Below are 24,603 nucleotides of genomic sequence, written 5' to 3'. Positions count from 1 at the left end.
TCACTGTTATTACTACGCTCCATCATTTCCCTGCTGGCGAAAAACAATCTGAGGATGGAGCCGAAGCCCATGCGCAGTACGGACCGAAGGAGGAGTCACCAAACTCGTGACTTCCAAAGACTGTCCAAGAAGAAAAACAAACTGCAAACATCCGGGCCCAACACCAGATGGCGATCTATGCTAAGTGTACAACTCTGCAGCTCTACATGCCAAGAACAGATGCATACTGGTAAGTAGCATATTCCTTTTTGAAGAAAAACAACTTGCAAACATCCAGACCCACCACTAGATGGCAGGAGTATGCAAAGCATGTGAACCTACAGTTCTACATTCCAAGAACAGATGCTTACAGTGTAAGTAACATAATCCATATCGCTGCACCCTGGTAAATGTGCAGGTCCGAGTCCTAGGTCTGTTCCCGGTCCAAGTGCTAGGTCCAATTGAGGTCTCATCCTCTGGTGCGTTTATGATGGAGTCCAAGACACAATCTCATGGCAGACGCAAGAAGGCCAGATGGGAGTCCTACCCCCTTCGCTCCCACTCCAAGGAGAGATTGCACATTCAGCACTCTAAAGCCTGACTCTACTGCCGTCCTCCGATTCTGACCGCATTCTACAGCTAGATTCAGCATCCTGAATTTTCTGAGTTATCTTAGACTACGCAGCAGGTAGAAGCCTTCAAGGAAGCAATACTGCAGCTTTTCGATGCCATTCTAGGTCTCCCTTGAGCACGTTCATGGCCCGTCATCCCACGAGGTCATTGGTCTCATTTTTGCTAGTGTGTTCTGCCCTAGTTCTGACTTATCCGTTTGGCCTCCGCCCTGCTTGTAGCGTACTTTCACTTTACGCTGGCTACAGCCAGACTGGTGCCAATTCCTGATCGACTCAGATGCCAGTTTCGGACCTAGAACCAAATTCGGCTAGGTGTCCTCTTTTGTCTTGTTTGAGATTACTAAGATACAGCCAGTTGTATTGGACGATGCTCTGTTGGTGCCTTTTGCCAGAGCATCAGCATCTTTGGTGACTTGAGATCTTATTTATCTCAGACTCTGGTGCAATGCAGGACCCACAGAATGTTCCACGTGATGGACATGATGATGATGATGAGGAGGCAGATATTTTGTTGCCTCTCACTATTCTGTTGACTATATTAGACTTCCTAAATGCTTGTGGCTTAATGACACAGAGGCAGTATTTTGTACTCCTTTCGTGTCATCCACTGATAAAAGTGCCTCCTTTTGCTTTGTTGGTACCGAAGGCAGCAGAAGTGTTGGAACTGTAGTTGCAAACTGCAGCTAATCTGCTTACTGAAGTTTTGCAACCTCCGAGCTTTTACTACGCTTCTATGAAACCCTGACAGAGACTCTGTCATAGCCAAGCCCTGCCTTAGTCCTGCTCAGCACTGCTGAATAGTGGTCACATAGCTGGACTTCACAGACCTGCCCTAGGTGATAGGTGACCCACATAGCTGCCCTCACACTCCATTAAGACCTCGGGCATGTAGCTCTAACCAAATCTGGACTGACCCATCAAACACCCCACTATATGATATAAAAGTTCCAGGCTGTAAGTTTGTCCACCTCGATAAAGCTGAAAATGTAAAGGGGAGAGGTATCATGTTCATACACAGTGAATGCCCTCAAATGCAAATTGATAAACTCACTTAATTGCTCCCTCTTTTATTGCCTCCTGGTTGCGATTACAAAACCAACAGCCAATCCTGTGACACAGAATATCTTCTACCTCATCGTTTAGTGTGAAGAATTTCATGGCGGACTTTATTAAATACAGCATAGATCAACTGTTGTCCTCATTAGCAGATTTTCCTTCTTGACATCATCCTTCACTGGGTAAATGACATTGATACCCAATCATCTTCACGCAAATCCTTGCTATCTGACAGCAGTCTTCTACACTCAAAAACATAGTAGCATTCAACCTAATATTTAATACGGAATCTGCTTCAGGTCTCACCCCCTTCATGTGAAATGGTCGGATTAGCTCCTTATCCCCCTTCAAAATAATTTCTCCGCAATATGGCAACCCAGAATCCATAGTGGACAACTTTAACAACGTTAAAATATTAACAAAATGTCGCTTAACAAGCTGAGCAACTCAGTCCTATGAATTAAATAGGACTGTGTATCTGGACAACGCAAACGTCCAAATATGGGAACTTGATTCACACACATCATCAGGAATTGTTGGCCTAATTTTTAACTAGCTCACAGTGCCTCATCTGAACCGGTCTCCTTACCAAGGTACCAGATGGAATCCGCAACCTTAAAAATTACCTCTCTTTATTCCCCAAGGAAATGGTGGAAACAGATATACCCTTTTGCTGTTTACTTTTGCATGCCCAAGATTAACACAAGAAAGATATAAATTGGTTTTTCAAACATTTATTGAAACAATCATATTGGATAGAAAGAATGCTGCAATTATTAGGCAGAAGGAGCAAAGCAGTGTAACCAGCATTACAAGAATGGTGAAGAAGATAAACAGTTCAACCATTATAATATTAGTATATGATTATACTCCAAACTAACACTACCTATACTATCGAGAACATAGTGAGAGTACCCTCTGACAGATCCCTGGGTGATAGCCTAAACTCCCATACCTGAGTATGATGTGTCAGGAATCCGGCCCGTGTAGAACAGGCTGTCGTCCTTTGCAGGGTAGAGGTCTGAGTCAGCCGGACTGCATCTCAGTCACAGTGTGCCACATTCCAGGACAATCCCAGCAGAAGTGCTCCTCTGCTTAACATAATGCTGAGGCCGTTTATATAATCAAAGCACTGTTCCAGTCGCACTATGTCACGCTAAAACTTGCAACTAAAATGGAGACTCAGAGTAGGCCCTGTTGTACTTTACAACACCCTATCCTTGGCTGGCGGGAAACTCCGCTAAAAACAAACTAGCCTAAAACGTTGGCTGAAATGTTATAAAATATACTTTAATAACAAAAGCAAATGAAAGTCATTAAAACAATTAAATGCCAGTTTCAAAGCAAGCGATTAATTTAAAACGAATAAAAGACAATTTGTGTTAAAATGAGGGGCCAAATAAAAAATCTAGGAGGCTCCCAAAATGTTTCCCATGTTCAGAGAGTCAGTAGGATCAGGGAAGGAACCTGCATCTGCAGAGGATATATCCACTGAGGTCTGAAGAGTGAATTCCAATAGACAAACATGGTCATATCCAGCCGAATCAGCAGATGCTGATGGTGTCAGCAGGTAATGAGAGGCAGGTCCCAGGAATTCATGAGCCGAAGCACCCATGCTGGCTGGAGACAATAGCTCATAGTAAGCATCCTGCAGCAATGGCAGTAAAGATGAGCTCTCAATGGATACACTTGCAGATCCATATCAAGAGATTGAACCAATTGAATTGAAAGACATAGGTCCAGTGCATACTCAAAAGGTGACCAGAGACAGCGGAACACAGGCTGCATGCAGTGTAACCACAGAGTTGTAAAGGACAAGGACCAGTTATTGTTTAATTCCTGAAGTAAAGATACTCCAAAGCTCTTTATCATGCATTCACGACACAGCAGGACGTGTGGTAAGTCCATCACCATTTGGCCTTTGGCCTCAAGGTGGAACATCCATTTCTGAGCAACAAAAATAGGACCAAAACGGCAATGAGCAGAAATAACATGAGTGGTATGCTTCCAAATACACTGGAAGCCAAAGAGTGTATAAATGGTAAAATCACTCCGAATACAGGCTGGAATGTACTAACAAAGTAGGCCCAATCCTTTTTTTTTTTTAAAGTGTACCATTCCAGCAGTATTTGAAGCATTGCAATTGCGGTGTACACGTTTTTCAAAAAGCTGGAGCAAATTTGTGCACGATATTGATTGTACTTTAGAAGAAGACCTTGCAACTTGAAGATCAAAAGTTTCTTGAGCAGTTGTTTTAATGCAAAGTTTTTTGCAAACAATGAAGCTTACAGTTGGCTTATCTTGACTTAAGTTAGTGTTAAAAATAGGATTCGGAGCCATGCGGTAACTTCCGTAATCATGTGTGTGGGTGGAAATAAAACATTATTACAGCAAGTCACGACCCTGGAAACTGTCACCACATATGGCACTCCTGGTTTCATCCCACAACAACCAGGGTCGTTTAGGATCAAGTAACTTTCATTTGAAAGTAATTTGAACACTGGTCGAATTAGGGAAACTGGTACGCCATTCGGATGAAACACCAAATTGGCCATGGATGCATTGCACACACCATGAAGTGTTTACAAACTAATGAATGGCTGAACAAAGTTCCACATTAGTTTCCACTAATGAAGACTTCAGTTTCCCCCTCAGGCATCTGTAATCAAAGGGTAAAAAACCTGTTTCATCAACAAAATTCTCCCCATAAGCTTCATATCTGCCTTCTTGAAATTGTTTCAGGCAAGATGTAAACTGGAATGTGGATATTGATAATGAAATAAACCCATGGATAACCATGCAACAGATGGTGTCTCAGCAACTGTAAAAGGCAGTTTCTCTAAACGCTCTATATTCAGCATTTTATAAGTTGCATGTTTTTGCCATCGGTGTTTGTATGCGTGTTAAAGTGTAAGGTAAAAACAATTCTGTTGCGTTCAGATATTTCCATGGCACACAGTTTGATTATAAAACCTGCAATGTCCAATTCAATTGCATAATCGATCTCTGCTGACTTTGCCCATGCTTTAGGAGAGACATGTAATTCTGCATAATCAATGCAGATGAAACAATATTATTCAAAGAATAAATGCGATTCGACGATGTAGTCGTGCCTTTACCATCAACTAATGCTTTTCCTAAACTAGCCCTCTCAATTTGTCGTAAGCGTTCAGCTGAGAAATTTTCCATAGTTCAGTGTGTGGCATATATGAACCATTTAGAACATGGTGACCTAGGGTCCATTGAGAGATCTTGTAAATCCATGTCATCGGAAAGGAGAGATAGATTTTGTTTAACTGTAGATAATGTGGAATGTTGTAAACATTGCTGGCATAATTTCCCTATGCTATAGGTGGTAACCACCCGTGAATGTTGTCACTGCATGTTTTGGGGGTCTGGTCTTCTAGCTTTGAAACACTTGGAGTTTTAAAAATGTGCGTTATAACCATTAGTGTCGACTGATTACACAAACCACCCGTCTAAACCTGTAAGTGAAGAGTTGTATGTACCATTCTATATCATATTATTGAGCTGTTTTTCTGAAAAATTTTCAAAATGTAGCTGTAGAGGGAAAGCCAATTATGTTTATTTTCTTAATTTTATCCAAACCTAGGCAGGTAGCTTGCTGCGTTGTTTTATTTAGAAAGATCATTTGTCTAGGGATCAGACAAGCTCTAAATAAAGCATCACTGCCCTGTACTTGCCAGTGTTGTGTCCCCCAAATTGATTTGAAATCAATGTTTTCCCTCCAATATTCATAGCCTTGTATGGCCAGGTAGGAAGTGAATTAATTAGAATAGATGAATTTTGTTTAGGTCCGCATATTTTTCTTCACTAATGAAGGGGAGGTTAGTTTATAGTAATAAGAAACTGGGTCTAAAGGGTGGTGTTGATCAGTGTTTCCATTATGTTTAATTGATAACTGTACATGGAGTACTAGCTCAATGTAAATGGTGACCATAATGATAAAACAGGTCACCATAATTAGAATTTAAATACAAATCTTCAGTTTCAAATACTGTATAATGCATGTATGCTCTTGACTTTTTCAACATCCCATTCATCAGAGATCTATACCCATAACTACCTTAAACGCATAAGGAACCTGCATAGTTTCTGCAGCACCAATAATATCAAATGGGACTGTAATGTAATTATCGCGGTGCCCCCTGTAAGCTGAGACCCTCAGTGCCCCAGGGGTATTAGAAATAAGAGTCAGCCTGCTAGTGGCCCGTTTTCCTCCCTCCCTCCAATCAGAATAAAAGTAGTGACATCAGAGGAGATGACAGCACAGACCCGGAAGAGGACTAATAGCGTGAAACGAGGTGTGGAAGCGATTGGCGTGCAGAGAAGAGGACAGTTGCAAGGGAGCCGTGGGCTCTGAAGGACCTCTGCAGCACCAGCACATCATTCGGAGGGATTCACCTTCCAAGGATAGGCCAGCGAGAGGCAGAGGCAGCCACTACTGATGCAGCGTACAAGACAGTGTGGTATCTGGCAGGAGACTAGGAGCAGTGGTCCTCCCCGGGCAGAGGTGTTCTGGTCCAGGCGGCCGCGGCTCTAGACTAGAGCCGTGGTCTCAGGCAAGTGGTTGCAAGGAGCACAGAGGGAGGGTCTTGGTGGGTGGTTGCACATGTGTTTTTCTCCAGGTTTTAATCCATTCATCGCCCATCCTGCTTTCTTGTTAAAAAGCTCTTCCTTCAACACTATGCGCCCTGTTAACTGCACCATTGTATTGGAAATACAGTTCAGTCTGGTTCACTTCCAAATGGATATAAATATCTCTAGTGCTAGATCTCTCTTCTGGGATACTTGAATGCAAACAGAATAGAATAAGGAAAAAACAACAACTCTGGGAAAGGACTAAAAGGTGTGGTGGCAGGTCGCAATTAAACTTCAGAGTTTGACCACTAAGACCTATGTCCTTTTCTCCCTGAGTATATTCCCCGCTTGAGGTACGAGACGAAAGACTAGGAAAACCAGGAGAAAGGAAAAGGAGAAAATCAAGGCGACCAATAGTTCAGCCGCATTCAAATGTTAATAAGCATCATAACAATAAAAAACAATTGAACAATAAGACTTTTGTGGCTCAGTCTGATCAATCATCCTGTTACAGGGACCAGGGTATCGGAGCGCCTTACATACCACCAGTTGCATTACATGAGGACACATTCATTTTTGTTGGGCACAGAGAGATTAAGTGACTTGCCCGGAATCACAGGATGCTCAGCGTTATTGCCGAGACTCGAACCCAGTTTCCCAGATTAGAGGTCGACCGCCCTAGCCGTTAGGCCAACTCCTCTCCCCAAACAATTCCATCAGAGACAGGAAATGCATAGGGCTCTTCGCACTGTATGTGAAGAAGAATGAGGCTTCAGCACCTCGGCTACCAGTTCTACAGCAGAGCGTGTAAGGTTATGTCCATTTAGAAGCAGGAAAAAGACTAACAGCCAATTCTAATATAGGACCATAGAGGAATCCAATAAATCTGTTTCAGCCAGAAAAAGAAATCCAAGTACACCATGCAGTGAAGTATGCAAGGAATCAGAAGAAAAACCATCAATATTGGCGAAATAACCAGAGGCAGTCTGTGCAAAAACAGAGATCTCAATTGGTAAAGGAGAACTCTTTGACACCTTCAAAGGTGGTTGGTAATAAACAACTTTGTTAGGAGTAGCAGTAGAAAACTGAAAAGTCACATCAGATGTGCATCCTGTATTAGCAGTAGTAGCAGGAAGTAGTGACCAACTGTGTAAAGCTGGCCACATGATGTGGTTGGATCAAATCAATGGATACAAACTGTTCGTACTACAACCAGCAAGCTGTGGCCAAATCACAGTTCTGGTACCTTGAATGCCAAGGACTGGCACTGGTGCTCTGTATCATGGGCACAATTATTTTCTGTCAGTAATCTTCTCTCGAAATAGATCCCCAACTTTAGGAATCCTTCCAGAAGTTACTGGTTGCTCCTTCACTTCATCAGTAGTAGAACATTTGGTGCACAGTGTGATATTTCTAGCACACATACTAGTAAGCAGAGGTCGGCACCATGTGCTGGCTAAACAGCTTATAACTGCTATAAGGAAACCTCAAGTGGAAAATCTCAGCAGGGTAAATTCTGACACCCAACATCATACACATAGATAACCTGAGAATAAAACCAAACCGAAGCAAATAGCATAATATATTGTTTTTCTTATAAAATACAACCCACTGTAGGCAAAATAACCCTGTATCAAATAATGATCTTCAATGAAGCATGAAGTCTCATCAGCTGCCTGATCTTGCACAGTAAGCAGTCCACTGCCTAAGTACAAATACTTGCAAACGCACAAGCACGGAGCGTTCAGGTAACCGACTTAGTTACAACAGCATCATCATTTCTTCCCTATAGTTAGTTTCTTCCTGCTGCAAATGGTGCTACTGGGGTTTCATTACCATCTGCTGATGCATTGGCTCTTGTGGCATGTGTTCTTATCTAGGAGTTATTCCTTTAAAGGACCTTTTAGTCATTATGTACCTAAGGGTTAATGTCCCCAGCCTGTCATTCTTGTTGCTACATTGACTGTCCTTGATCTGGATAGGAATAATTTCATACGTTTATTACAGGTACAGATCACCATTTCCAGTAATTATACATACACACACAGGTGTGAGGAGTTATGATGTTTACTAACTTGGTCTACTCGGGTGCTCTTCACTGAGCCAAGAATATAATGCATATGCTCCTGCACAGCTGTCACTACATACTCCTGTACAACCCCTTCATTTTCACAACACGTTTGAAAATAAAATTGTACTGTAGAAAATTTTGCAGGTTTCAGTTGTAATCCAGTAAATGCTAGCATCTGCCTGTGTTTTTCCAGTTAAATAGTTAAAAGCCAGCCACCAAAGGATCCAAGAACTTTTTGTCGGATTCATAATTTGATGGATTGAAGTAGGCTACATCTATTAATCGCAAACCCTAATTTTTCCAATGAAATGTACTGGTAGTAATGTTCACATTGTCAGTAGCAGACAATGATTTCCGATATTTATTGTAAATTCTTCATTGTTTCAGTCCTTGGCTTTAAAATGTTTTAGATGGCCTCAAATTTTATCACTTTAGATAACTTGAACCTATTCTTTCAGGCATGTTACAGCAAATTTCACATTAATGTTCCTTCCTCAACTCTAGAGATCACAAGGTCTTCTAAAGAAGTCATGGGTAGCTGCTGTAGCTGTCCAGATAAAGAAACTATCCCAGATAACCATCAAAGCAAGTTTAAGGTGAGTAGATGATCCCCCAGTAGGTTATTGCATGCAGTGGAGAAGATGACATTATTGAGCATCAGTATTTAATGAACTTTGTTAGTCTAAGTAATACACTTTGAGAAACCGCAACGGTTTCATTTTATAGAGCAGCATATTCGAGGCGCATAACAAGCTATTAGCTTTGTTTACTACTTTTCTGTATTCATACTAATTGTGAAACTCTATAAATAACCCATTTGTTACCTTCTTGCTCTAGTAGCTTGTTGGGATGCTGATAGCTCATTTCTAGGTGCTGGCTTGTCTCCAATGTGCACACACCTGTATAGAGGATTGTTTGCTGTTCCTTAATATTTTGCTTATGAGAACACCTATAAAAGCTTTTATCCTGTGCTATATGGTTAGGTGGTATCGTGTGACATTTCTTAGATTCTTCCACTCTTACAGTAGTGTTGGCTCTCTCGTTGTCCATAAGTGTCATTCCTACACACACACCCCATTTATAATGCCAGTTGATGCTGCCTACACTTACACTTCTTCTGTAACTCTCCTCTTTTCATGTCCTTACTGTTGATCCCTCGGAAGCAAAATTATGTTGTCACAATTATTTTTAAACATGACCTCCAGCATGTCGCTAGAAGTACAAATGAAATCGGAAGTAGACGTGAGAATTTCTGATACATTCTGCTCTGTTCATTATAAATTAATAACTTGTTTTTCATGTTGCTGATCCTGCCTTGCTGAAATTCAAATGTGACCTGTAGATCACTGTTTTATTAGGGCAGCAAACATTGAATTCATTCAGCTATCTCCAGGCATTCTTAGCATACACTAAGGCAAAATTAGCCTTTACTTTATTCTTTTGGTGAGCTCCAATTTAGAACTGGAATATAGAGTCCCATCCTGGTCTGAGAGCTAGTTTATAGAGACCATGTACATAGACCTGTTCTTCCGCCTCAGAACCTTTGATAAAGATAAGGAAGGTGGTGGAAGCTTTCATTTTTCTTTGGCAGTACTGTTTATTTTATTTTTTTAACCTATTGTTATTGGCATTTATCATACAAACAATTGGTTGCTTGAGAGCAGCTTCACATTTAGAATTTTTCACAAGTATCTAAACTCTGTAATGTCCAGTTAGGGTGGGATTGTAAGGTAATACGCATACATTTGTGTAGTAGTTCACCTGGAGTCACTAAAATCAACAATGTGAAGAGCAACAGCAGTAAAGAATAAATCCGTGCCACTCATAGTAACTAGTTGTTCATAAAACTTTTGTCATATAACATCTATCAAGGTATATAGTGTGTATCGCAGAGTTAGTGTCATCGATTTTGTGCTGCTCTATATATAAACTCTCCAACGGAAGCTGTAGATGCAAAAGCACCAAAAGGAAATGCATTGTATAAACAACACGTAAAACTGAGCCATCCTGAGGGTCTATCTGTTCAGCCACTACACCGTATCTCTCTTAAGTCTGCTGCACACAAGAGGAGGTATCATTCCCTGTCCTCCAATATGTATAAAAAAAGGGGGGGGGGGACTTACGAGGGGTCACGAAGGGGCTCATCTGTAAGTCAGCCCTGTTAAGCTGTCCAATTGGTTATCTGGGAAACCATGCCTAAGGTGAAGAGTCAGGCCTGACCAGCCCGAATCTTTGCTCTTCCAGGGGTAGGGAAGACCCTATATTTGGGAGTAAACTCTCTGCTTCTGTCACTTTCTAATCATTGTCACCACTACTCTCCAAGTCATTCCCAGACCCCCACCCCCTCCCTGGGGTCCGATCTCCCGTGTCCTCTCCCTGATGTTCCCAGGTGTACAGTACCTCTGCCAGAGTCTCGCCATCGGGCGTAGTCTCATCCCCCTAGCATCGTCTCTAATTAATGCCCTCTTTTCCGCCTTTCCCCACGTAGTGACAACATGCATGGTTTTTTTGTTGGTTTTTTTTTAAAGAAAGAAAATAGCAAATGAGTCATTTAAACTGGCAATGCAGTGGTAGTAGTTTTGGAATTTTGCAAGCTCATTTTTTTTTTTCTTTTAACTAAGTGTAGGAAGCTGGCTCTTTATGTGTAAAAATGTTTTTACCCAAAGACAATTTAGGATTCCTTAGTGGAATCTCTTAGCAACCAAGTGGTATAGCAAATGTCAAGTCTTCTTTCCCACCGCTACACCATCAGTGTAGGGAGCTGGCTCTTTATGTGATATATCAATAAGATGGTATACCATGTAAAGAGTCCAGGGGTTCCTTTGAGTGGACTGGGCTTGCTATGCAATCCCAAAGTGTTTTATTAGGGGGCAGTGTGGTCGAGCATCCTTCGGCTTAACACAGAGGAGTGCAAAACATTTGCAAAATACTCACAATGATTAATAAATGACAACACAACTCAAGGATATCCACCCAGGCCACTACTGCAGGGCTCCACCACACGGCTCCACCACAGAGCCCCACCTTATCGCTATCTAGGTCCAGGTCCTAGAACCTGATACCAACTGTTTGTGCTTGCGGTCTAGGGTATGACCCCAATTGCCTCTGCTGCACATGGTAGCGGATGATCCAGGACGTAAATGAGTGTACCAATCACCGTTTCCCTAAAATGGCGCAACTCAGGGCAGCTCCATGTCATATATGCAAAGTCCCTCCCAGGACCTAACACCTGGGCCAGGCTTTCAGCTCGCCTCCGTAAATTACCTGCAATTTATAAGACATTATGTAGGTCATATGTATATAATTGAATTGGAGATATTTCAATCTTGTATTTCTAGAGATAGGCTTTGTGTATGCAAGAATCTTTTTCCATTCAGAATCTGAGAGGTCCCGTTCTAATAGTGTTCCCCATCTCTCTAGAGTCCTCACTAATGGCTTCCTGGCCATCCCATGATAGTGTTTGATAAAACCACTTCACCAAGTGTTGAGCGGTGCCCATTGTCACTAAGAGGTGAAGAACATTTGTTTCTGGTTCTTGTAGGCTGTCCGTCCATAGGTCTCCAAAAGTTGCCAATTGGTAGCAGTCTCCTACCTTTATCAACCATGCATTTGTCCAGTCAATCAACAGCTGTCTCATAAAGAAAGCTGGTGGGGTCCCCATATGGGAACCCCACCAGTGGTAGAGACTGGGCATATAGAGGACTCCAGTGGTTCGCTGCAGGCATCTCTGATCACTCTTCAGGGCCACATTTATCAACACCCCAGGTTGTGGAATCGCCACCATCGGGTTGAGAAATTTATCCAGCAGAGCCCCTGGTAACCTGTCCACCCTGTTGGTCCTAGTTCTTCCATATGGGCTCCATATAACCACTGGGTGATCCACTGGAGGTTTCTGGAGAACTTCCAATGGGAATCTGTTACGCCCACCGTCCCATACTAATTCCCAGAGCAGGGTGTCTAGTTGATTAAACCAGCCGCATGAAATCCTGACTGGGAGATTGACAAAAAAATATAACAATCTCAGTAACATAATCATCTTGGACAGTGATACTTGAGCCATGACTGGCAAAATTGAAACATCGACAGAAGTGAAAAAATTACTTGAGAGATCAAAGCCTGGTCCCTAAATGAAACCCCCCTGAGGTCATCCAGTAAGTAGAACACCTGAATTCCCAAGTATCTAATAGACACCCATGACCAGGTCAGTCCCAGGGGCAAATCCGGTGGCTGCACTGCTCTGGTTGGGATGGGGAACAGGAGCGTTTTAGTTTTATTAACACGAGGTCCGTAAAGAACAGAGAAGTCACTCAGCAGGGCCAGGGCATTTCTAGCCCCTCCAAGGGCCTTCCCCTAAATGGAGCAACAGATCGTCTGCTTACAGGGAGATATGTTCCCTGCGTTGGTGTCAGGATTGGACATGCAAGCTTGGCTGCAGCAAGGGGTCCAGTCCCCCAGGTATTGGTACTATGTGGCTCCGGTCAGTCATGGCGTCCCCACACTTGGAGGGAGGACGGATCTGACCTGTGAGAGCATGGCTGCTTCTTCCTGGGCAGCTGCAGCGGCAGTAGTCCAGATGAGCGGCAGGACGGTGAATAGGACCTTGCTTCTTTTGGTGCCTGCAGGGTAGTAGCTCCTCTCCTCTAAGTGAGTTCTCTGGCAATTTGCGAAGCACTGGCAGCTAACCAGGTTTCTTGGAGTCTGCATATCGGCAGGACAAGTCTGTTTCTCCATGAGGGTCGGGTGCAGCTGGCAGGGCTGGCGCTAAGTCAGTCATGCTCCTCTGTTCTCGGGACAGCAAACCTCTCAGCCCACTTCTTTTGGTTGGTCAAATCTGAAGTCCTAGTATCAGGGGGTCCCCTAAATATTCAATTTAGGGCATTAAGGTGAGGGAGGAGGAGTAGACAATAGGTTACTTACCCCTGGGGTCACAATACCCCCCTAGATGGCCACTTCTTTTGGTGAGTGGGCATCACCCTGTCTTGAGAATTCCTAATTCCACCACACACAAGATGGTGGAATTACTAACTCAGTGTTTACTTCAGGCTGTTCATCCTAGAGGTGTGTCCACCCTGGCAGTGCAACATGCCTCCTGCATAGCTAATTTTCCTACCTGTTTTGGTGCCAGATGGGGCCATGGCATTTCACCTGTCTGTGGAAGCCTTGGGTCACATATCAAAGGCGGCAGAGGGCTTTGTAGCTCCTACCCTGATATGCAGATCACCAGTCAATCTGCTTAGAGGAGGAGCAAACACCTCCTGCCAGAGCAGGCATTGTTTCTGTCGTCTTGGAACAGGGCTCTCACCTTCAGGGTGTCAGGAACTAGTTTGTGGTGGCAGGCTGGACAGACTAGTCAGTCATCACACTAGAGGGCTAGTTGGGGTCAGGGGGTACCTCTAAGGTAACCTCTGGGTGCGTATATTAATAAATCCATCACTAGAATCACTGTGGGTTTATTAATATGAGGCATTTGATTCCAAACACCATAGGTTTCAGTGAAGCCATTATGTAGCTGAGTAACTCCTTTTGACCAGTGCACATTACATACCTTAAGATGGATTCCCTGTTCACTTGCAGTATCTAGTAATAGAACTAGATATTACAGAGGCATATCTGCTCATGCAGATATGTCCTCACATAAAATATAATTCACCCTGCCTTGGGGCTCAAAGTCCTGCAGCAGGGGTGATTTACATATATTTGATGCAGTGACGGTGGCATGACACACAGAAGTGCCATGTTTTCACTCCTGGTTTTCACCATGTCACACAGCCTGCTATGGCGGTCTGTTCAGAATTTGTATGTGGTCCCCTTAGGGTGGCATAAGATATGCTGCAGCCCTTGGGGACCTTCTTTAACACCCATGCATGCCCTAGAAAACCTCATTGTACCATTTTCTACATACTTGTATGGGTACTAAAATCCTTAGCCAATTGTAGAATAATTGGAGTTCACCTTGTTTTAGGGGAAGAGAACGGGCACTGAGGTCTGGTTAGCAGGCCTCAGTGCACTGTCACAGTCGACAATTTGCATCTAGTTGGCCTTCAGCCTTATGAGCAGCCTCTAATTGTGGTCAACCCTGCTGCAAATGACTTACAAGGCAGCCCTGCACCATGCTTCCAATACAGACACTCCCTAGGCACAGAGGATTTGTTAGGCCCACCAAACAAACTGTGCACAGCCGTCAGCCATGTGTAGTGCACTCTAGGGGCAGGATATGTACCGGTGTCTCAGTATTTGTTGACTGTGCACAGTCGCTCTGTGAATGCTTCCTTCTGTCTCTCCGATTTGTGTACCAAAAAAAAAAATGGAGGGCATTGGAATGTGAACCCTTTGACAAAAGTGATCTTTTTTTTGTTTGTTTTTTTAATTGTTGGCAAGCATCTGTCTTTCTGGTTTGGGAAAACCTTGAGACAATGGCAGAAAATACTTGCTGCTACAGTAGGATAAGTTGCATTTTCTAAAATGTTATAGGTTTATGAACTCCCAATGAAATAATGATCAAGGTATACAAAAGTCTCCTTGGAGTAATCCTTGGGAGGCCACCTAACAAATTAACATAAATATCTCAAAATCTACCGAATGGATTTACCGCCAAGCAAAAACGGTATGTTGAGCTAATTTTCTTATCTGATGGTGAATGGGAAACTACACTTTTGTTTCCCCCACCTCTAGCTATGTCCCATCCTCCTAAAATACCTGGAAAAGGAGAAATATAACATGCAGAAATTTTGCAAGATAGCCAAGTGAGGGACAACTTCTGTGTAGATTTCATAAAAACAGCACCAAAGTTATAAGCAAACCAAAAATCACATTTTGAATAGAAACTGAGGCTTAACGATAACATAACTGCAGGTGCTATTGCCGACCATAAAATATATAACAAAATGCATGTTTTTTTTGTTGTCTTTTTTTTAAAGAAAGAAAATAGCAAATGAGTAATTTAAACTGGCAATGCATGGTAGTAGTTTTGGAATTTTGCAAGTTCATTTTTTTTATTTTTATTTTTTTATCTAAGTGTAGGAAGCTGGTTCTTTATGTGTAAAAATGTTTTTACCCAGACACAATTTAGGATTCCTTAGTGGAATCTCTTAGCAACCAAGTGGTACAGCAAATGTCAAGTCTTCTTTCCCACCGCTACACCATCAGTGTAGGGAGCTGGCTCTTTATGTGATATATCAATAAGTTGGTATACCATGTAAAGAGTCCAGGGGTTCCTTTGAGTGGACTGGGCTTGCTATGCAATCCCAAAGTGTTTTATTAGGGGGCAGTGTGGTCGAGCATCCTTCGGCTTAACACAGAGGAGTGCAAAACATTTGCAAAATACTCACAATGACAACACAACTCAAGAAGGATATCCAAACCAATTTATGCAAATACCAAGAAGCGCCTTTATATATGATTTGGCATCAGAGAAAAATCGTTCAGGTAAGTATGTTTTTTAATATAAATTTTCACTTTGAAAGAGGGACACTTGCAATTCCAGAGTTCTTCAAAGTTATCCTATGGAAGGAAGAACCAGTTCCTCAAACAGGTACATTACATCGATTTACAGGCTCAATCTCCAGGAGTTAAGCTGAGTGGTGGGCAAGGTCCAGGGCAGCAGCAACCGCACGAGGGCGGCCGAGTGCAGAATGCAAATCAGCGTCGGAAGGCCCGTGAGTTTCAAAGGGGATCTGTCACTGTAAAAAGTGGCTGCAGACTCTGAACCAGCAAGTGGGCTCAAGCCTTGCGATGCTCTGGGACGAGGGGGTGGGGGGGGGGGGGGCACACCTTTGGTCCTGTTCTCCAAGGCCCTGGGGCAACAGGTGCATGGGTGTCCTTAGGCATCAGGTTTTTCCTTACCAGAGCAGTAGCGGTTGAGGGGGCCTGCAAACGGAGCCTACAGGTGGCGTTGGAAGTCCAGGAGGGGTGAAACAACGATGGACTCGAGCTCTGGAGGGCTGGGGAACGCACCAGTGACTTTGGCACAGTTTTCAACCAGGGCTACAGATAGCCCAGTCAGCTGTTTTTGTCTTCGCTGCTCTTCGGTGTCCTCTCTCTTCTTAGGTCATCAGGATCTGCTTCTCTGGTGCCAAGGGCTCCCCTAAATACTGAATTTAGTAGTGTAGGGTAGTAGCCAATGGGCTACGGACCCCTGGGGTCCCTACGCCCCCTATATGACCACTTCCTGTCCCAGAATTCTTAAGCATGCTATCACAAAGATGTCTACTTCTGAAAATTTGTGTCCACCTCACAGTAGCCTACCTTAAAGGTGGGTCTGACTAGGAGGGGGCACACCTACCTGACTAGCTAATTTCCCACCTGTCTGCCCAAGTGCAGAGGGGAATCTGGACGGGGGTTCGCTTGTGTGAGGGGAGCCAGATTTACATCCCAAAGACAGCAATTTCTTTAAAGCTCGCCAGTCCAAGGAGGCTAATCAGCAGGTCTTCCTTAGGGTGGGGACGTTACACCCTCTTTACGGGTAGACTTTTGTTCTGGGTCGCCTGAGAACAAAGGCTGTCGCCCTAGGATGTCAAAACAGTGTCTTAGTGGCAGGCTGGCAGAAACCAGTCAGCAAGCACACCAGAGGATAGTAGGTTTTCAGGCGGCACCTGTAAGGTGCCCCTTGGGTGCATATATTGGTAAATCTAACACTGTCATCAGTGTGGGGTTACCAATACAAGATGTTTGATACCATATATATCACTATCGTCAGTGAAGCCATCATTTAGCTGCAGAACCCATTTTCATGAGTGTCCAGCACATGTTTAAACATGGCTTTCCTGGCCACTTGTACTGGCAGAAATAGGACTGACCAGCCCTGGGGCATATCTGCTCATGCAGGTATGCCCTCGCATGTAATATTTAGCACCCTGCCTGGTGCTGGTAGACCTGCTGTAGGGGTGACTTAAAAATATTACATGCAGTGGTAGGGGACACTTCACACAGGGATGTGACATTTCATGTTTTCACTTTTGTCTGCACCAGGACACACCGCCTGCAATGGCAGTCTTGCATGTGCTTGGTGAGGTTGTCCCTTAGGGTGGCACATTCCTTGCTGCATCCCTTAGGGACCCTCTTTAGTACCATTTACTAGGACTTACAGAGGGTGCTAAAGCTTTTGCCATTGGGGAAACTATTATATAGCTTTTAGGGAAAGAACACTGGTACCGGGAACCTGGTTAGCAGGGACCCAGTGCACTTCTGTCGAAGTTGCAGCAAAAAGTGACTGGGATCTGCAACAAAAACCAGTTTCCTACACTGAGCAACACAAAATTAAAGGAACTGGGCATTTATACAGTACTGTACTGCCCATTTTAGAGTAATTGTATGTTCGAGGCATATGAGCTGCAGATTGTACACTTTTGCATAGATCGCCATCTGGTGTTGGGCCCGGATGTTTGCAGTTTGTTTTTGTTCTTGGACAGTCTTTGGAAGTCACGAGTTCGGTGACTCCTCCTTCGGTCCGTACTGCGCATGGGCTTCGGCTCCATCCTCAGATTGTTTTTTTCCGCCATCGGGCTCGGATGTGATACTTCGTGCTCCGGCTTCGAACTTTTCCAGTTCCAGCCTCGACGGAAAATCCTCGTCCATCGAGATTCTTCATCAATCATCTTCTTCATCTCTCTTAGAGGCACTTTCTCGATTCCACACATCGGCACCGGCCTTCGGGCCCTCCTCGACTCCGGTCCCGGCCGATGGAAAGGACTCCGTTCAAAATGTGGGTCTAAATTTCTCCACACCGACCTCCATCAGGTGTGTAACCTTTGCCTCTCTCCCGAACACGAGGCCCGAGACTGCCCCGCCTGCAAGTCTTTTCGATCGAAAAAGACTATCCGGGATCGAAGAGCTCGACGCACCATGGCGCACTCATCGACCTCGGCTCCACCGGACATCTTCGGAGACGACACCGGAGCTTCGGGGCAACAACACACCGAGCAGGAGGAAGATATCTTCAGCGCTTCCGAGGCCGACGACTCCGACCTGGAGGACATCACACCGGCGCAGAGGGTCGGGAGTACTCTACCCCCTCCCACCCCCTCGCCCATATCGAAAGACTCCAGTTACACCTTCGCCTCCGGGCCTAGGGAAAACCAAACATACAGCTTCTATCACCCCACCTTCGGGCCCGGTGTCGAAGCATCACAAGTCTCACGGCGGCTCGGGCTCGAGCCAGCCTACTCCTGGTGCCAACAAACACCGTTCGGCACCGAAGAAAGTGACACCCAGTTCGGCTCCGAAGCCACCGGTGCCGAAGCCTGGACTCTCGGTGCCGACAAAACACAAGCATAAATCCCTCGGCACCGACGCCCCCGCGCCGAAGCCTACCTCGACACCGAAAAAACCAGAGGTTCCAAAAAAGCATGGCGCAGAGAAACCACCCAAGTCCTCGGCTCCGAAAACATCGGCGCCAGCAGACGATTCGGTGCCAGCGGAACTATTTACACCTGATCCTTCTCAAAAAACCTTAACAAAGGATCCAAAAACTGGGCTCTTGATTTTGTCTATCAAGAAAAGACGTCTTGACAAACCAGCTCCTCCTCCACCGCCAAAACGGAAGGACTCTGCCACATCTCCTTTCAGAGTGCCCTCCCCACCACCTCCTACATCTCCTCCACCTTCTCCACCTCTTCCACCACCTCTCCCTCCCAGGTCTCCACCACCCTTACCTCATCACTCCCCAACCCCGTCTCCAGAACCTGATTACGGGGATCCAGATTATGATCCAGCGGACGCCCCGCTGGACCCCACACCCCCAGGGACCCCAGACCCATGGGAGGATTACCAAAACCCTGACATACCAGATGTGCCTCAGGATGACATCTATCCATCCAGGCCATCTCCCCCGGAGGACTCACTAGGGTTTCACCACTTAGTGCAGCGAGCAGCACACTATCATGGGGTAGAACTACATAGCGAACCAGTTGAGGAAGATTTCTTACTGGATACGTTTCATATTCAGGATAAATCTACAGCCATCTTGCCCATGCTTAAGGGTGTTACCAAACATGCAGCAGAGGTGTTCAAGGACCCAGTCAGGGCCAGGGTCTTAAACCCCAGAATAGAAAAAAAGTACAAGGCAGCCCCCACAGATCCTGCATACATTAAAGGACCTGCTCCTTTAGATTCACTAGTTGTGTCCACAGCTAGAAAGCGGTCCAACTCCCAGTCATCAGGTGAGGCTCCACCGCCAGATAAGGAGTCAAAACTCTTAGATGCGTCTGGTAAACGCACTGCCTCGCAAGCCGCAAACATTTGGCGTATTGCGAATACACAGGCGCTGCTTGCGCGTTATGACAGAGCACACTACGATGAGCTAGAGGCTCTTATGCAACACCTCCCAGAGAAACACAAACGTAGAGCTCATGACCTAATACAGGAGGGTAAGCTCATTACGAACACCTCCATTAAATGTGCCCTCGACGCAGCGGACACTGCTTGTAGAGCTATAAATACTAGTGTCCTGCTTCGCCGTCATGCCTGGCTCAGGATCTCAGGGTTTAAGCCAGAAGTCCAGGCATCCATACTAAATCACCCCTTTGACTAACAACACCTATTTGGGCCAAAGGTGGACGAAGCATTAGAAAAAATGAAAAAGGACACGGACACAGCAAAGTCTATGGGGGCATTACAATCCCAAACCCCTAGACGCTACTTTCGGCGTTCGTCCTTTCGTAGCACAGGCAGAGGTTACTCCACCGATAGTGCCTCTACCTCCTACAAGTCCCCTCCTCAAACTACCTTCTCAAAGGGCTACCAAAGAGGTGGATACAGGGGCAACAACAATAAGGGCAGAGGCAAAACCAACACCACCCGTTCTGCCACACCTCCCACACAATGACTTCCCCTCGCTCCCCCCAGACCATCCCACTCCGGTCGGGGGCAGACTACAAAACTTTATTCACACCTGGGAGTCCATAACATCGGACAAATGGGTGACCCAAATTATTCGGTCAGGGTACTGTCTCGAACTAACATCTACCCCACCCAATATTCTACCAAGGCACCGTACAATGTCACAGGAACATTCCACACTGCTCAAACAGGAGGTGATCTCCCTCCTCCAAAAACAAGCTATAGAGCAAGTCCCCGTCAATCAGCAAAATTTAGGGGTCTACTCTCTGTATTTTCTAATACCAAAGAAAGACGGGACCCTGCGGCCCATTCTGGACCTCCGGCCTCTAAATGCATACATACATTCGTACCATTTCCACATGGTCACCCTCCAACAAGTTCTCCCACTCCTCTGTCAGGGAGACTTTCTCACTACATTGGACTTGAAAGACGCATACTTTCATATTCCAATACACCCTTCTCACAGGAAGTACCTCAGGTTTGTGGTGGACGGTCAGCATTACCAATTCAAGGTTCTCCCCTTCGGGGTCACAACCGCACCACGGGCGTTTACCAAATGCCTAGCGGGAGTAGCAGCACACCTCAGACGCCAACACATTCACGTCTTCCCTTACTTAGACGACTGGCTGATAAAAGCCGCGTCCTACAACCAATGTGTGCAACATACAAACAGCACCATCCAACTGCTCCACCAGCTAGGCTTCACGGTGAACTATCAAAAGTCCCACCTCATACCATCTCACACAAAGCAATATCTTGGGGCCACTATAGACACCTCCAAGGGTATAGCCTATCCCAATTCAGCCAGAATCGCAAGCATACAAGCCTTGCGCCAAACATTCATTGCTCAGCACTCTCTCCCAGCAAGAGTGTTCATGAAGCTAATAGGGATGATGGCATCTTGCATCTTCATAGTGCCCCATGCAAGACTCCACATGCATCCACTCCAAGAGTGCCTAGCACGGCAGTGGAACCAGGCCCAGGGACAGCTGACGGATCTGGTGTTGGTGGACGGCCGCACCCATCACTCTCTGCAGTGGTGGAACACCACAAACCTTTCCAAAGGGCGGTCGTTCCTGGACCCGGTTCCTCAGGTGATTCTAACAGCGGACGCATCGCTCTCCGGCTGGGGAGCGCACCTCCTACACCTCACAATGCAAGGTCTATGGACGCCACAGCAAAAGTCGCTCCACATCAACCATCTGGAGCTATTGGCGATCTTTCTAGCCCTAAAATCCTTTCAGAAACAAATTTCAGCCAAAGCAGTCCTCATTCGCACAGACAACATGACTGCAATTTATTATATTCAAAAACAGGGGGACACACACTCTCCCCAGCTCTCCCGCTTAGCACAGAGCATATGGAGATGGGCAATTCCACAAAAAATCTTTCTCCTGGCACAACACGTCCCTGGCATACAAAACACCATGGCAGATCTGCTCAGCAGACAAACGCAACAAATACACGAATGGGAACTGCATCCACAAGTTCTTCGCCCATTCTTCCGCAAGTGGGGGCATCCTCAGATAGACCTCTTCGCCACCCACGAAAACAAAAAATGCCCAAGCTTCGCCGCCTGATACCCACACCCATTGTCCAAAGGCAATGCGATATGGATGAACTGGTCAGGCAAATTTGCATACGCCTTTCCACCTCTCCCGCTAATTCCATTAGTGGTCAGGAAGCTACAACAGCACTCCCTCACACTCATTCTGGTAGCCCCAACATGGGCCAGGCAACCGTGGTACACCACACTATTGCAGCTATCGGTGGTACCACATCAAAAACTGCACCTGTCCCCATGCCTCCTAACTCAGAACCATGGAGAAATCAGGCACCCGGACCCAGCTCAGCTCAACCTTGCGATCTGGCTCCTGAAATCTTAGAATTTGGGTACCTTAACCTTCCCCCTGATTGCATGAACATTATCAAGGAAGCCAGGCGTCCTACCACTCGAGCATGCTATGCCGCAAAGTGGAAGAGATTTGTTGTTTACTGTCGTAACAATACAATCAACCCTTTAGATGCATCCATACAGCACATCATATGCTATCTACTCCATCCCATCTTCAAAGGTGTAACCTGGCATATTCATCCATACGCCTACACCTAGCAGCGATTGCTGCTTACCTGCAAAACAGACGGCATTTATCACTGTTCAGAGTGCCCGCTATTAAAGCCTTTATGGAAGGCCTTAAACGAGTAATTCTGCCCAGGGCACCACCTTCCCCTGTATGGAATCTAAATGTAGTTCTTACAAGGCTAATGGGTCCGCCCTTCGAACCAATGCATAAATGTGAGCTACAGTTCCTCACCTGGAAAACAGCTTTCCTCGTAGCTATCACCTCCCTTAGAAGGGTTAGTGAAATACAAGCGTTCACTATACAAGAACCCTTTTTACAGATACATCACAGCAAGGTGATACTTCGTACAAATCCAAAATTTCTGCCCAAGGTCATTTCCCCCTTCCATCTTAATCAATCGGTGGAATTACCGGTCTTTTTCTCGCAACCTCAATCTGTTGCGGAAAGGGCTCTACATACACTTGATGTTAAGAGGGCTTTACTGTACTACATACAAAGAACGCAACCTTTCAGGAAGACTAAACAATTGTTTGTCTCCTTCTCTCCACCGCATAAAGGCAACCCCATCTCTAAATCAGGGATAGCTAGGTGGATTGTGAAGTGCATACAAATTTGCTATCACAAGGCAAAAAGAACATTATCTGTTCCACCTAAAGCCCACTCTACAAGAAAGATAGGGGCTTCTATGTCTTTTCTAGGGAACATACCCTTAGATGACATCTGCAAAGCAGCCACATGGTCAACTCCGCACACCTTCACAAAACATTACTGTGTAGACGTGCATTCCAAGCAACAAGCTAGTGTGGGCCAGGCTGTACTAAAGACACTATTTCAAACCGCTGCAACGGATACCGGTGGTCGCCGCTAGGGCTGGGTACTGCTATGTAATCTATGCAAAAGTGTACAATCTGCAGCTCATATGCCTCGAACGGAATATGCTACTTACCAGTATGCATCTGTTCTTGGCATGTAGAGCTGCAGATTTGTACACGCCCACCCGCCTCCCCGGCTACCTGTATCCGTTCCAGTCTATCTTATTTAGATACAACACACATGGGTTTCTTACTGTTATCACTACGCTCCATCTTTTCCCTGCTGGCGAAAAACAATCTGAGGATGGAGCCGAAGCCCATGCGCAGTACGGACCGAAGGAGGAGTCACCGAACTCGTGACTTTCAAAGACTGTCCAAGAACAAAAACAAACTGCAAACATCCGGGCCCAACACCAGATGGCGATCTATGCAAAAGTGTACAAATCTGCAGCTCTACATGCCAAGAATAGATGCATACTGGTAAGTAGCATATTCCTTATATAGTGCTTACTACCCCTGACGAGGCGTCGAATCGCTTTTTGGCCAGTAGCACGCTACTCAGGAACTCAAACAGGATTAGTGGTGTGCTGGTATAGGGAAATATGAGTTAAGTTGAGCGGTGGACGTGCGAGTCTGTTCGTTGGATTGAATAGGATAATGGTGGGACAGAAGAGAGACGAGTCTAGAAAGTGATATTTTGGAGATCATAGTAGTAAGATGAGGTCTCGGAAGAGTCGGTGGAGGGCTACATGAAGTTGTTTGGAGGATTATAGTATTAAAATTAGGTTTGGAGTGAGCCAAGGAGGGATAGAGCAAAAAGTCTAGAAAAGGTTATTTTGGGAATCATAGTAGTAGAATGAGGATTGCGGTGAGTGAGAGTGGAGGTAGAGGATATATTGAGACAGGTATAGGGTGAGACATAAAGTAGTGTATTGAAGAGAGTCAAAGGTCTTTTATCTACTTCTACAGTAGGAGTAAAGGAATAAATATTTAGATACATGGCTGCATAGAAAGGTTATACAGGTATACGGTGATAATATATTAAGATTTAAAGTTGTAATGTATAAACTTAGACATTCAGCAGAAGCTAATTCATGTATTGTATACAATTTGTTTAAACCTTTTATATTTTCCTCAGTATTATAATAGTGAAACTCTTGTAGATAAAAAACTTGTATGAAAACTATGCACTGACCTATATACATAGACATAGAAATAGGTTTCTATTTGTGTGTGTGTACACACACACACACACACACACACACACACACACCCACACCACACCACACCACACCACACCACACACACCACACACACCACACACACCACACACACACCAATATACACACACACACACACACACACACACACACACACACACACACACACACACAAATGTTAAAAATTGTTTTACAATGCTAAATTATATTTACATACAATTGATATATATACATCAATGTGAAGTATATAAGTGTTGTCCCCTAGCGATCAGACACGATTAAAAAGTAACCTCATTTCAATAAATAAGATTA

General features: G+C 44.9%; 1 protein-coding gene across 2 annotated transcripts in view; it reads left to right on the top strand.

Annotated features, from left to right (window-relative positions):
• Positions 1-24,603, top strand: part of FRS2 (fibroblast growth factor receptor substrate 2) — a 316,662-nt gene that overhangs the window by 180,821 nt on the left and 111,238 nt on the right. For both annotated transcript variants that reach the window (XM_085653899.1, XM_085653900.1), the window contains exon 5: positions 8,845-8,936. In XM_085653899.1, coding sequence (XP_085510025.1) covers positions 8,871-8,936 — 66 coding nt within the window. In that variant the 5' untranslated portion in view covers positions 8,845-8,870. The remainder of the gene's footprint in view (positions 1-8,844; positions 8,937-24,603) is intronic.

This window comes from Triturus cristatus, chromosome 4_1 (assembly GCF_964204655.1).
Source record: "Triturus cristatus chromosome 4_1, aTriCri1.1, whole genome shotgun sequence".
In the NCBI taxonomy this organism is placed as follows: domain Eukaryota; kingdom Metazoa; phylum Chordata; class Amphibia; order Caudata; family Salamandridae; genus Triturus; species Triturus cristatus.
The sequence above is the reverse complement of the archived record's forward strand: the minus strand, read 5'-3'. Positions and strand labels throughout refer to the sequence as shown.